The sequence below is a fragment of the Vigna unguiculata genome, chromosome 5, assembly GCF_004118075.2.
Source record: "Vigna unguiculata cultivar IT97K-499-35 chromosome 5, ASM411807v1, whole genome shotgun sequence".
In the NCBI taxonomy this organism is placed as follows: domain Eukaryota; kingdom Viridiplantae; phylum Streptophyta; class Magnoliopsida; order Fabales; family Fabaceae; genus Vigna; species Vigna unguiculata.
The window spans coordinates 46,334,476-46,349,023 of record NC_040283.1 but is presented as its reverse complement, the minus strand read 5'-3'; the positions used below and the strand labels follow the sequence as shown (position 1 = coordinate 46,349,023).

The following is a 14,548-nucleotide window of genomic DNA, read 5'->3' as shown; positions in this document are numbered from 1 at the left end:
TAGATAATTTATTAAATTGAAAAGTCATTATTGCACTGTTTTGGTTAAAGATTAAAGTAGATTTTATTAAATCTGTAAAATGTGTCAGTTAACGTTTGAAGTGAGTTTTAAATGTTTGTTCATTGCATGCAGTTCTTGGTTCTCAGTGTTCCTCCTTATAAATACCACCCTCACCCGTTTCCTTTCAGCATCGCTTGATCTTTACCTAGTCCTCCCCAAAAGAAAAAGTGATACATAGTTTTGGTGAGTTCCAAAGATGTTTTCGGGTGTGTCTGGTCTGATCAACAGGGGGCACAAGATAAAAGGGACAGTGGTGTTGATGCGAAAGAATGTGTTGGACGTGAACAGCGTAACCAGTGTTGGGGGCGTTATTGGTCAAGGTCTCGACCTTCTTGGTTCCTCAGTCGATAATCTCACTTCCTTCTTGGGTCGATCCGTTTCTCTCCAACTCATCAGTGCCACCAAACCAGATGGTTCGTTTCTTCTTCTTCTCGTTCTTGTTCTTGTTCTTGTTCTTGTTTTCACTTCATATATATCAGTATATTTTTTTCTTGTATATCTTTAATGGAGTCCAAGAAAAGTGAAACGAAAAAACGGTGATTTTGGTTTCTTTTCTTTTTGGTCAGCCAACGGAAAGGGGAAGCTTGGAAAGGCTACCTTTTTGGAAGGTATCATCACTTCACTGCCAACTTTGGGAGCAGGCCAATCTGCATTCAAGATTCACTTTGACTGGGACGATGAGATGGGAATTCCTGGAGCATTTTACATCAAGAATTTCATGCAGACTGAGTTCTTTCTTGTGAGTTTGACTCTTGAAGACGTTCCAAACCATGGAAGCCTCCACTTTCTTTGCAACTCGTGGATATACAATGCCAAACACTTCAAAAATGATCGCATCTTCTTTGTCAACCAGGTCAAGTTATCAGTTTTAAGTTCTCAATAACTTTTCATGAAAAGATGAAGCTAACAATTTTATATATATTGCAGACATATCTTCCAAGTGAAACACCAGCTCCTCTGGTGAAGTACAGAGAAGACGAGTTAGTTAATTTGAGAGGAGATGGAACAGGAGAACGTAAAGAGTGGGAGAGGATCTATGACTATGATCTCTACAATGATTTAGGTGATCCAGATAAGGGTGAAAATCATGCGCGTCCTGTTCTTGGAGGCTCTGACACCTTGCCTTATCCTCGTAGGGGAAGAACTGGTAGAAGACCAACAAGGAAAGGTTTGGCTTCTATTTCTACACTTGATCATGCTGTAATAATGATCCTTAATATTTATGTTTTGCCGCTGATAAATTCTGGATTTTGATGAAACAGATCCAAAAAGTGAGAGTAGGAGCTCTGATATTTATCTGCCAAGGGATGAAGCTTTTGGACACTTGAAATCATCAGACTTTCTGACTTATGGGCTGAAATCCGTATCTCAGAATCTTCTTCCAGCATTGGAATCTACTTTTGATTTGAATTTCACACCCAATGAGTTTGATAGCTTTGATGATGTTCATAGCCTCTATTCAGGTGGAATTAAGCTGCCAACAGATGTAATTAGCAAGATAAGTCCATTACCCGTGCTCAAGGAAATCTTGAGAACTGATGGTGAACAGGCCCTTAAGTTTCCTCCTCCTAAAGTGATTCAAGGTATCTCTCATATTATATACTTGTATCTAAAATGGATCCGAAATGAATCTCTGAGTTACTCATATCTCACAATAGTTCTTTGTTATGACTTGAGCAGTGAGTAGGTCTGCATGGATGACTGATGAAGAATTTGCAAGAGAAATGCTTGCCGGTGTAAATCCAAACATGATTCGTGTTCTTCAGGTAAGCCTAATCAAGATTTTGTCATCATGAAAAATACAGCAAACTAAAAGGTTAGATTTTCTTAGTTTCTTATAATTATTCTATATTTACCATTGCAGGATTTCCCTCCACGAAGCAAGCTAGATAGCCAAGTCTACGGTGATCATACCAGTCAAATCACCAAAGAACACCTGGAGTGTAACTTAGAAGGGATCACTGTGGATGAGGTACATAATCGATATGGTATAAAATTGTGTTTCTAATTAAAGTTTAATTGATGGTTTTTTGAATGATATAACGAGCACACTATATTTGGTTAAAAAGGCAATTCAAAGCAAGAGACTGTTCATACTCGATCATCATGACTCGATCATGCCATATTTAAGGCGAATAAATGCAACATCCTCAAAGGCTTATGCTACCAGAACCATCCTTTTCCTGAAAAACGACCGAACTTTAAGGCCACTTGCCATAGAACTGAGTTTGCCACATCCTGGGGATGATAAATCAGGTGTTGTTAGTCAAGTTATTCTGCCTGCAGATGAAGGTGTTGAAAGTTCTATCTGGCTTCTGGCAAAGGCCTATGTAATAGTGAATGACTCCAGCTATCATCAACTAGTCAGCCACTGGTATAAATTTTCTCACCAAAATCACATAAAAACAATTCAATCCATATAGAATGATTATTAACATCTTTTCATGAATTATACAATAGGTTAAACACGCATGCAGTTATTGAGCCATTCGTGATAGCAACAAACAGGCATCTCAGTGTTGTTCATCCTATTTACAAACTCCTGCATCCTCACTATCGTGACACCATGAACATAAACTCCCTTGCTCGGGGATCTCTGGTCAACGACGGTGGAATTATAGAGAAAACCTTTTTATGGGGAAGGTATTCTATGGAAATGTCTGCTACCATTTACAAGGATTGGGTTTTCACAGATCAAGCATTGCCAGCTGATCTTATAAAAAGGTGATTCATTTTCATCCTGGTCTGGTTTATTGCTAACAAAAGCTGACAATTTAACATAATTAACCTCATGTTGTTATCTGTAAACTGTGATATAGAGGAATAGCAACTGAGGATCCAGAGTGCCCTCATGGTCTTCGTCTCATCATAGAGGACTACCCTTATGCTGTTGATGGACTTGAGATATGGGATGCTATCAAGACATGGGTTCACGAATATGTTTTCTTGTACTACAAATCAGATGACACACTCAGAGAAGACCCTGAGCTCCGAGCTTGGTGGAAGGAACTGGTAGAGGTGGGTCATGGTGACAAGAAGAACGAGCCATGGTGGCCGAAGATGCAGAGTCGTGAAGAGCTGGTTGAGGTTTGCACTATTGTGGTATGGACTGCTTCAGCACTTCATGCAGCTGTTAATTTTGGACAATACCCTTATGGAGGGTTAATCTTGAACCGTCCAACTCTGAGTAGGCGATTAATGCCTGAGAATGGTTCTGCTGAGTATGAGGAGCTGAAGAAGAGCCCTCAGAAGGCTCTGTTGAGGACTATCACACCGAAGTTTCAGACCCTTATTGATCTTTCTGTGATAGAAATCTTGTCAAGGCATGCTTCTGATGAGGTCTATCTGGGGGAGAGGGACAATCCAAATTGGACTTCTGACACAAGGGCCTTGGAGGCATTCAAAAGGTTTGGGAAGAAGCTCTCGGAAATTGAGAAGAAACTCTCGGAGAGAAACCATGATGAGAAACTGAGAAACCGCCATGGACCAGTTGAGATGCCTTATACTCTGCTCTTCCCTTCCAGTGATGAAGGGTTAACTTTCAGAGGAATTCCCAACAGCATCTCCATCTGAAGAGAAGGAATCTGAATCCTTCTTCCACCTCTGCATGTGGAAACCAAACCTACTTACTGTGTTGTTTAATAAAGTGTTTCGTGTTCGACCTTAATAAAAGCAAATGTGCTTGTAGAGTGTTTTCGAACAATAAAGCCAGAGTTACTGCTTCTTGCAGTATGGGTGGCTACTCTTGTAATCTGGAACAGAAGTAAAAGATGGGTTTCACAAAATCCATGATGTTTGGACTTCAAAGTTTGATGCATTAAGTGAATGTTCAAATTTTGCATAAGAAAGGTAAAATTAACAAAAATTAAGGGGCATTCCGAGAATCGAACTCGGAACCTCTCACACCCAAAGCGAGAATCATACCACTAGACCAAATGCCCAGAGCTGATTATAGCTTTCCAAGACCGGAACTCGAGACTCAATATTTTATTTTCTTTATTATTTTGTTCAGGCTTTGCTTCTCGGTGGTAGGGATGACAACGGGGCGGGGGCGGGGGCGGGACGGGTTTCGCTATCCCATACCCATCTCCGCATAAAAAATTCATCCTCATCCCCATACCCAAATCCAACGGGTATCAAATTTTTTTCCCATCCCCATCCTCACTGGATAACGGGTATAATCTCGTACCCGTACCCGTGTTCTAACTACTTCAATATTAATTTTTATAAAAGAAAAAAAATTACAGTAAAGAAAACATAATATTATGAAATATTCAATATTAGGAGGATTTTCTTCGATGCCAAATACCTTAAAATAAATTATAATTGTTTACATTTTATATTAGAATACCAAATAAAATTTCATGTGAACCAAAACATTTATTAAATTTACAAACTACAACATTGATGAACTTAGTTGGTAAAATTAAAAAATATTTCAAAAAAATATAAAAGGAAAACAAATATTCAAATTAAAATATATTTTAAATGTTTGTTTACTTCAATTTTTAAATTCTAATGAATCTATTTTTTATACACTAATAAAAGTTATAATATATCACTTGATCAAAATGACACAAAGAACAAATAATAAACATAATAATAAAAGGAAAACAAATATTTAAATTAAAATATATTTTAAATGTTTGTTTACTTCAATTTTTTAAATTATAATGAATCTCTTTTTTATACACTAATAAAAGTTATAATACATCACTTGATCAAAATGACACAAAGAACAAATAATAAACATAATAATAAAATTTTGACATAGATTTTGTATCTTTTGAACTTCAATATATGTTGGATAGTGACAAAAAAATATTCATAGCAATTACATTAAATTTTTATATTGTAGTAAATAAAAGTTATTTATACAATTAAAGTGAAAAAAATTACAGTATGATTAATAGTGAGTTATAAAATAACAAATAATTAGATAGAATATATCGAAATATTATTATACATGATGAAAATAAACAATAAATAAAAATATTAAAAAACTAACAAATGTGTGTTTTAGAAATAATTTGAGAGATTATCGAAAGAAATCGTACAAAGGAAATCAAATGTATAATTAAGGTATGATAAAATGAAAAATACCTTCGAGAACTAATTATTAAATTATGTTTGAAGTGGTTAAAATTAAATAGAAATATCATTAGTGACCAAAAAATTAGTCATTAAATTACAAATAAATTAGTAATTAAATTGGTCACTAAATCAAGTACCGATTCGATCATTGAATCGGTCACTAATTTAGTCATTGATTCAAACAATAAATCAACTACTACCACCAATGACGAAAAATAGTGACTGATATGGGTTACTGACTAAATCAGTCACCATTTCATGTTTTTCTTGTAGTGAATTATCATATACTATTCCTAAATATCATTATATATATATATATATATATATATATATATATATATATATATATATATATATAATTTTAACCACTTCAAACAGAATTTAAAGTGAAAAAATTATATTATGATTAATAATAAGTTATAAAATAAAAAATAATTAGATAGAATATATCAAAATATTATTCTACATGATGAAAATAAAAACAATAAATAAAAATATTAAAAAACTAACAAATGTGTGTTTTAGAAATAATTTGAGAGACTATCGAAAAAAAACAAATCAAATGTATAACTAAGGTATAATAAGACGAAAAATATCTTAGAGAATTAAGAAAACTTTTCAAATATCAACATATATACTTAATGGTTGAAAAATAACGAAAATTATTTTAATGAAACAAAAGAGTTCTTCAAATTAAACAAAAATTAATAATAATAATAAGTAAATAATTTTTTTTATATTACCCTAAATTGAGAGTATAAACATTCTCATGTGAAAGCAAAATTTATAATAAATAAAAATATTAAAAAATAATATAAATATTCAAATGTGAGGCATAAGTTTTTTTTAATTAACATACATCATTTTAACATAATTACATAAAGGTTATGATAAGATAAAAAATATATTGGAGATGAGAATGAGTTTCATGACAAATGAAATAATTAAAAGAAATAAAAAATAGAAAAAAAAAAAATATATATATATATATGTATATATATATAGGGGTTACTTGATTAATTGTGAATATTTTAATAATTTAAACGAGAATGGAGATATGACGGGGACGGGTATTATGGCGGGTATATGTACATCCCCATACCCATCCCCATACCTAACTGAAAAAGTCGGGGATTCCCCATACCCATACCCATACCCAGTCAATGCGGGGATTCCCCGTCAAAACGGGGACGGGTTCGGACAATACCGACGGGGACGAGTTTATTTGCCATCTCTACTCGGTGGGAGTTAGTTGATCTAGGTTAACCAGCACGGGCCATTTCAATTGCTTTATCCTCGCGTAAATGTATTTTTATTTATTTTTTGTTTGGGTAGTTCATCATGATACAATTTTGCATTCTCACATTAATCATCATAACTAGAAAAAAAATAAAAAATACAAAGGTTATAATTAGTATGGCCATATTTTTTATGATAAAGGAAAAAATTGACATAATTAAGAAAAATAGCTATACATTTTTTTTATCTATAGTTATCATAATGATTATTACAGTAAAAAAACATTTACCATAATATTGGAAATGCAATCTTAATAGAAAAAACTAAAAAATGGATGGAATAAGATAAATGTCCATTTAATTTTTCCTCACATACAGAATTTTATAATTTAAGAAAAGTTCAAATATACTAAGTTTGACATGTTCTCCGTTCATATTGTTTATACAATATTATATTTCAATATCGGAATTTAAATTTATTAATTTTTAATTTTATCGTTAGGATATATTTCTTAATTATTATTAAATATCAAAATATAAAATATCAAAATTATTACCCGATAATAATAATGATGTTAAAAATCGTGATTAGAATAACCGTGACATAGATATTTCTTTATTTAATTTGCTTTTATATTTAGCTGTTTTATTTTTATATTCAATTATTTTAGTTGTTGAATATTTAAGCATAAATTATCAATATTTATGTCTAAAAATTTAATACAAACTTTAAATATCTATCTTCTTGTTTGTATTGTCATATTTTATATTTGTTAAGTAGTCATTTATCTTGGGATGTATTAATAAGAATACAAAAGAAAAGATTATTTTCTGATTTGCATCACAATAGAATTATAAGAACACGAAATAAGATTATTTTCCGGTTTGCAATATGATAGATTTTTTTTTTTATTATTATTATTATGCAAACACAACTTTCACTATATTAATAACATATACAAGTACATTTAGTAACTTGAAATACATATTTAAACATAGACCAGTGATGAAGGAATTATATTCCATCTATATCACATTTATTTTCCTTATTTAAAAGCTGGAAATTTCACCACCACCATCCAAACCTTAGATAGAGATACTGTTGGGTATTCCTCTGAAGGTCAATCCCTCCTCGCTGGAAGGAAAGAGAAGAGTGTAAGGCATTTTAGCTGGCCCTGTGCGGTTTCTCAATGTCTCATCATTGTTCTTCTGCACAAGCTTTTGTTCGATCTCTGCAAGCTTCTTCCCGAACCTCTTAAAGGCCTCCAATGGCCCAGCATCAGAAGTCCAAAAGTCACCACCATCTCTCTCTCCAAGGTAGAACTCATCAGATGCATGCCTTGACAATATCTCTATAACTGTAAGGTCAATCAGGGTCTCTTTCTTCGCAGTTATAGTTCTCAAAAACTCCTTCTCCGGATTCTTAGCCAGCGCATCATACGCAGCAGAACCTTTCTCAGGCATGAATCTTCTGCTAATAGTTGGCCTGTTCAGGATCAAACCACCATATGGATATTGTCCGAAGTTCACAGCTGCATGAAGGGCTGAAGAAATCCAAATGAGGGTGGTGGAGACTTCAACCAACTCTCCACGTGTTTGCATCTTTGGCCACCATGCCTTATCTTTCAAATCACCATGACCCACCTGAACAAGTTCTTTCCACCACGCTTGGAGTTCAGGGTCCTTTTGAAGTGCCTCATCTGATTTGTAGTAGAATGCAACATACTCTTCCACCCAGGATTTGATGGCATCCCATATCTCCAACCCATCAGAAGCATAAGGATAATCCTCAATCAAAAGCTTAACACCGTGTGGAGCAGATGGATCTTTAACTGCAACTCCTCTGACCACCCAAATAACATTCATTAGCATCACAATTATATAAATCCTGAGACCTTCTTTTGCAGAAGATACAATACTAACTTTTTGAAATCCTGTAAAAGATTACTCACCTCTTGACAAGATCATTGGGTAGTGCTTGATCAACGAAAGACCAGTCCTTGTAAATCACAGCAGACATTTCCAGAGAGTACCTACCCCATAAGAATGTTTTCTCTATAATACCATCTGCGTTGACCAAGGACTTGCGGGCAAGTGAATTAATGTTCATGGTGTCACGGTAGTGAGGGAACAGGAGTTTGTAAACAGGGTGAACCACACTCAATTGCCTGTTTGTTGCTATGACGAAAGGCTCAACGACTGCATGAGTGCTTAGCCTGTCATCCATGTTATTATGTGAATGTCATTTTATTCATAAATACATTAACAAAATTAACTGCATGGATCTCATTGTGATTTGAAAATATCATACCAATGGCTAACGATTTGATGGTAGCACGAATCATTCACAACAACATAAGCCTTTGCCAGTAACCAAATGTAAGCTTCAACTCCCTCGTATTGAGGCACATAAACTTCACTGAGAGGACCAAACTCGTCACCCTGTCCATGTGGCTTACTTAACTCAATGGCCAATGGTGTCAATGTCCCGTCATCTTTCAAGAAAAATATGGTTCTTGTAGCATAAGTCTGTGTGGTAGATGAATTGATCTTCCTCAGATATGGGATCAGATAGTCATGGTGATCTAAGATGAACAACTTATTGTTCTCGATAGCCTGTTCAACCAAGTATAATTAATTAATTTCTATTCACCAGATTCAAATAAAGAAAATTAGAAACCAAACATACACAAAGCAATTGCAGAAACAATTGGATACTCATATCATCATTACCTGCTCAACAGTGAGTCCGCCTAATTGAGGCTCCAAATGCTCTTTAGTTATTATAGAGGTATGATCACCAAAGGCTTGAGTGTCTAGCTTGCTACGTGGTGGGAATTCCTAGAACAAATTTAACACCCAATGAGTAATCTCAAATTTGTCAGGAAAATCCAACCTTTTTGGTTACATGTAGCTTTTAACCAATCAACTTTGAAATTAAGCTTACCTTAAGAATCTTAATGACATTAGGATTGACTCCAGCAATGGTTTCTCTTGCAAATTCAGCATCAGTCATCCATGCAGACTTATCCACTGCATCAAATAAGAATAGTTCAAAAGTCCATCCACGTGATTGAATGTTGAATGAAAAATAGGAGTACGTTGCTAATAAAGATGTGATTTTTCTTCTTATTCAACACGTGCAACATACCTTGCATGACTTTAGGTGGTGGATACTTGAGGAACTGTTCACCATCAGATCGAAAAATTTCCTTGACAATTGGTATAGGAGCGTATTTGCTGAGAAAGCTGGTAGGCAATGTAACTCCACCGTCATAGAGCTTGTGCACTTCAGCGAAACTATCAAACTCAAGGCTCAAAATATTTCCATCGAACGCATCGGTCAACACTGGTAACACATCTTGGGACACAGATTTCAATGCATAAGCAAGAAAATCGGATGACTTCAAGTGACCAAATGCTTCATCTCTTGGAAGGTAAACAAAGTCACTGGGCTTCTCACTGTTAGGATCTGTTAAGACAAACACATATTACATATGTTAACATCCTAGGAGAGTGATTGTTGTAATGAAGGAACACCCTTAACCCATCAAGTTATGCCAAAACAAAAAGCATGAAAAGTATATATATTAGAACATAAATGAATAAGTGGGTAACCTTTTCTGGTTTTGCCTCTTCCAGTTCTTCCTCTACGAGGGTAAGGTAAGACAGAACCTCCAAGAACAGGGCGAGCATAGGCGTCACCTTTATCTGGGTTGCCCAAGTCATTGTAGACATCATAATCATAAATCCTATCATATTCCTGTCGTTCTCCAGTTCCATCGCCTCTTACAACCTTCAATTCATCTTCTCTGTACTTCACAAGTGGGGCTGGTGTGTCGCCAGGAAGATACGTCTGCATTATTGTATGATCAATAACTTTAGTTTTTTTTTATCTATGTGGTGTCTTAAAGATGAACAACAAGAAAGAATTAAATGAAGTAGCTTACGTTGTTGGCAAAGAAAATGCGAGGTGTTTTGTATTTATTATTATTGTAAACCCAGGAGTTGCATACGAAGTGAATGGTTCCCTGGTTAGGAATGTCTTCAAGAGTGAAAGATTTGAGGTAGAACTCATTCGTCATGAAGTTCTTAATGTAAAATGCTCCAGGAATTCCGAAGTCACTGTCCCATTCAATGTTAACATCGTATGCTTCTTCACTCGCTCCCAAGGTTGGCAGAGATATCTGCCCCCTTAACTTTGTAGCTGTTCCAACTTTTCCTTTCCCTTGTCCTATCAAATTTCACACAAAATTTAACATTTTCAAATTCATTCCCACACCGATCTCACAACAAAAATTACAAAACCAAATTAATATTCTTATTCAATTTATTCATCACTAGAAAATATACTTATACTTTATTGTACGTGGCATGTATCAATATCCTTAGGCCAACAAAAGTATTCGATCGTTTTCATGACATAATAGACATAATAAAAAGTATTACTTATTTTTGTTTGAAAAAGCATTTACCTAATCAGAGATAAATTATTACGCATTTAAAAATATAACATGTATTATATTGATATATATCGTGAGATTCGCCAACACAAGTTAAGAAATCATTTTCATGACATAATACATCACTAAAATAAGTTTGGTTACTATTACAAGAAGGCATTTTTTCAATGAAGAGAAATTATTATATTATAAACATACATTATTGATGTACGGTGTGAGAAAGTAAGTGAATATACATTCAAAAATATGAAATAGCTTCAGATTCAGCAGTGAAGGTAATAAATTACGCTTAAACATGGATGAAATTAAAATGAATTTATTGAAAGCAGTGTTACCATCAGCCTTGGTGGAACTGATGAGCTGAATGGAGATGGAGGTGGCGAAAGCTGTAGCAGCGTCGAGTAAACTTCCGGCGAAATCGAAGATGTTATCAACGAAGCTTGAAGGGTCAAGAATGGTGTTGATGTCCAACACATTCTTTCGCATAAGGACCACTGTACCCTTAATCGTTTGCTTATCGTTTCCGAAAAATCCTCTTACCAACGACATCTTTCAACTTTTCTTTTTTCAACCAAACACTCTTCTTCTGATTAATATGAACAACACAACCAAACACTCCTTCCTATTTATACACATCCACCTCCAACTCTCTGACGTACCGAAACATGTGTTTCATTTTTTATTCTTTTCCCCATTTAAATCACGATTAAGTCCTGTGGCCGGCGTAACCACTAGCATAAACCAGTTTATAACCTTATTAATTATATATTCTTTATCTTTTCCCAACTGCAATCTATTAATCTTAATATTATACTAATTAATCTAAGTTTGCAAAATATAGTACTCCCTAGTTGAGAATGCTTTTGTTGGAGGAGTAGCGTATCAATATGGTTGAAGGGACTCATTCTTGAAGGAAAGATGGTTAAGAATCTAAGTATGAGCACATTGATATTAAAAATGAAAAAGTAGAACATTATATAATAATAAAGACCCATAAATTTATTGACTTAAAATTTTGGATTAAGAATGATATTAATATTTTATGTGATTCAATTCATGCTCATTAATATTAAATCTTTCATGTGATCTTCTAAAAATAATTCTAGAAATGATATCAAAAGTACCATCATTGGAAATCATTTCTATACCCTCTATTACACAAGTTGCTCTTTGGGATTTTAACCACATTTAAAAAAAAAAAATCCCATCTAATGGAAAAATATTTTGATATCAATTGGATCTTCTAAATTGTTTTACTCAAAATCGATAATGATCAATAATTATATTATTAACTTATGCACAAATTTTAATAATGATTAATGCTGTCAATTATTGATCGGCTATAAACTGGATAAGGTGAATTAGTAATAGTTTATGTTCTTTTATAATTTTGTATTGAGCACGTGTTTTATTATCTTATTACATGTAGTATTTTGGTCATCTACGTATGACTATTAAAGTATTTTGGTAAATTTTTACTGACTCTATTTTAATATTATTTTATATTATTCTAATCTATCCTTTAAAAGGAGTGATAAGTATATTTTCACTCATGTTTAAAACATTTAGTATTAGTTTTCTTAAATTATTATTTTAACTAAATTTTATTTAATCAAATTTTAAAGTATGGATAAATGACAGACATTCTAGACAGGTGACTTTGTCTAAATAAACGAGTCTAATTAAATCATTTAGTCAGTTGAATTTTACTATACAATTTAATGATCTATGAACTGAGTTTTGATATATATACTTCCTCAACATGAATTTGGGCATGATCGGACAAATTTTGTAATAACATTTTATATAGGAGAAAAAAATTAAATGATTTTTTCATAAAATAAAACTAACTTATGTATAAATTAAAATTAAAAAATAAAGTAAATATACAAAAATAACATTTATTAACTAGCTTATGTATAAATTAATTTTAATTTATAAAAAAATTCTTATCATTTTTTAAAATGTTTAGGAAAAATCTGTTTACTATGGTCGACGGTGACAAATACATCTTTTCCATCCATTTCTACACGTAAATCCATTCATTTGCAAAATATAAACGAAATAAGATTAACTTCATCTATTTAATTTGATGGATGGCTAAAAATCGTAATTAAAATAAAATTCATTTGATATAATTTCTCACCGCCAATTCATTAATATTAAGAAATGGTATATACATAATCTCCTTTTACCTTATATTCCCTTTAATTATTATATTAGCATTAGTTGAATCAGAAAATAAAAATAAAAATCCAAATTGATTAAAGATGCAATCTATAAATAAATAGTATATACAATATCTAAAGTACGGATATGAATAATATTATTTATTTAAAATTAATTTTTTTTTGTGAATTAATTTTTGGGTTAAATATGTTTTTGGTACCTCAAGTTTTAGTGAAATTTAGAATTAGTCCATCTTCGAAACTTTATATCAATTTAGTCTTTCATATTTAGAAATGTGTGGATTTAGTCTTTCTTACCAATTTTTGTTAAGTTTATTTGATATTTTAAACACATTTTATGATAATATTTGAATTATTTATAACATTTGACACATTTTCGCTTCAATATTAACTCAAATATTATCATAAAATGTGTTTAAAATATCAAATAAACTTAACAAAAATTGGTAAGAAGGACTAAATTCACACATTTCTAAAGATGAAAGACTAAATTGGTATAAAGTTTCGAAGAGGGACTAATTCCAAAATTCACTGAAACTTGAGGAACCAAAAACATATTTAACCCTTATTGTTTTATAAAGAAACAATAATCATAATATCATATTATATATATATATATATATAAACACTAATATTTTGTAATCATTAATATATTATAAAAACATATATATATTGTACATTATTATAAGAGTTTTACGATGAATATAAGATAATCTATATATTTAATATTTTCTGAAGATATTAATATAAGTTATTTATGATTCGACATTCTCGCAAACAATTTTTATGGAACATGTTATTCTCCTATTCGTGTAACATGTCCAAATAAAAAAATTAATACAAAATGAATGAAGTTAAATTTTAAATATCAATTTTAATAAACTTATCATAAAATACAAGATTTAGTATTGACATACAACTATAAGACTCGTTATCCTTTTATCATAAACATAGATCCTTAGTCTTAGGTTTGTGTTATGAATATTCCAATACATAATGCTATTAAGAATATTCATCTACTTGGTGAATATTTTCTTACATCTCACCTTCGTTTATATATTTTATCTCATATTGTACCAAATTGTGATTTTTTGAACAAAAACATGTATAAAGTTATACATTAATTTGATCTCAACTCGTTGTAACCGATCTAAGTCTTTTTTTCAATTAATATATTTTTGGATATTTTCAAGAATTACATAATGTAATGACTATTAAAATTTTTCTTATCTTCCTTAACTAATAATCTATGTACCATCAAAATATATACAAAAAGTATAAAAATAATAATATAAGCAACTTCCTTTTATTGAAGTTTATTGCATAAAAAAGCATTAACTTTTTATTTATTTATTTAATATGTATTTATTCAATTTATAAAAAATTTATTTTTAAAATAACAAAATAATAAAATAAGAATCTAAATAAGAAGTTTAAATAAATAACTATGACTCAAAATATTACATACAAATAAAGAAAAGAAATATAAATTAATTACATAAAT

At 31.8% G+C, this 14,548-nt stretch overlaps 2 protein-coding genes and 1 non-coding gene across 3 annotated transcripts; 1 reads left to right on the top strand and 2 right to left on the bottom strand.

Annotated features, from left to right (window-relative positions):
- Positions 1 to 165: 165 nt before the first annotated feature.
- On the top strand, positions 166 to 3,867 carry LOC114185546 (seed linoleate 9S-lipoxygenase-3). The gene is made up of 9 exons (XM_028073340.1): positions 166 to 473; positions 627 to 913; positions 988 to 1,228; positions 1,323 to 1,643; positions 1,741 to 1,826; positions 1,925 to 2,032; positions 2,130 to 2,434; positions 2,521 to 2,784; positions 2,880 to 3,867. Exons 1-9 carry the CDS (start codon positions 257 to 259, stop codon positions 3,631 to 3,633), a joined length of 2,583 nt encoding a protein of 860 aa, XP_027929141.1. The 5' UTR covers positions 166 to 256; the 3' UTR covers positions 3,634 to 3,867.
- A 62-nt stretch (positions 3,868 to 3,929) lies between these two features.
- Positions 3,930 to 4,001, bottom strand: TRNAP-UGG. The gene has a single exon. It is a non-coding gene; the product is annotated as a tRNA-Pro (tRNA).
- A 3,267-nt stretch (positions 4,002 to 7,268) lies between these two features.
- LOC114184324 (linoleate 9S-lipoxygenase-like) lies at positions 7,269 to 11,495 on the bottom strand. Its single transcript, XM_028071633.1, has 9 exons — positions 11,191 to 11,495; positions 10,343 to 10,626; positions 10,011 to 10,248; positions 9,544 to 9,864; positions 9,340 to 9,425; positions 9,126 to 9,233; positions 8,704 to 9,008; positions 8,345 to 8,608; positions 7,269 to 8,235 (listed from the first exon to the last, which is right to left on the bottom strand). Exons 1-9 carry the CDS (start codon positions 11,402 to 11,404, stop codon positions 7,479 to 7,481), a joined length of 2,577 nt encoding a protein of 858 aa, XP_027927434.1. The 5' UTR covers positions 11,405 to 11,495; the 3' UTR covers positions 7,269 to 7,478.
- Between the last annotated feature and the right edge of the window lie 3,053 nt (positions 11,496 to 14,548).

Coding starts and splice junctions, on each gene's coding strand:
- LOC114185546 (XM_028073340.1), top strand. CDS start 257: ATGTTTTCGGGTGTGTCTGGTCTGATCAACAGGGGGCACAAGATAAAA. Junction 1,644..1,740: donor TCCTCCTAAAGTGATTCAAG/GTATCTCTCATA, acceptor TGACTTGAGCAG/TGAGTAGGTCTGCATGGATG. Junction 2,785..2,879: donor CCAGCTGATCTTATAAAAAG/GTGATTCATTTT, acceptor ACTGTGATATAG/AGGAATAGCAACTGAGGATC.
- LOC114184324 (XM_028071633.1), bottom strand. CDS start 11,404: ATGTCGTTGGTAAGAGGATTTTTCGGAAACGATAAGCAAACGATTAAG. Junction 9,865..10,010: donor AAGAGGCAAAACCAGAAAAG/GTTACCCACTTA, acceptor TTGTCTTAACAG/ATCCTAACAGTGAGAAGCCC. Junction 9,234..9,339: donor ATGTCATTAAGATTCTTAAG/GTAAGCTTAATT, acceptor AATTTGTTCTAG/GAATTCCCACCACGTAGCAA.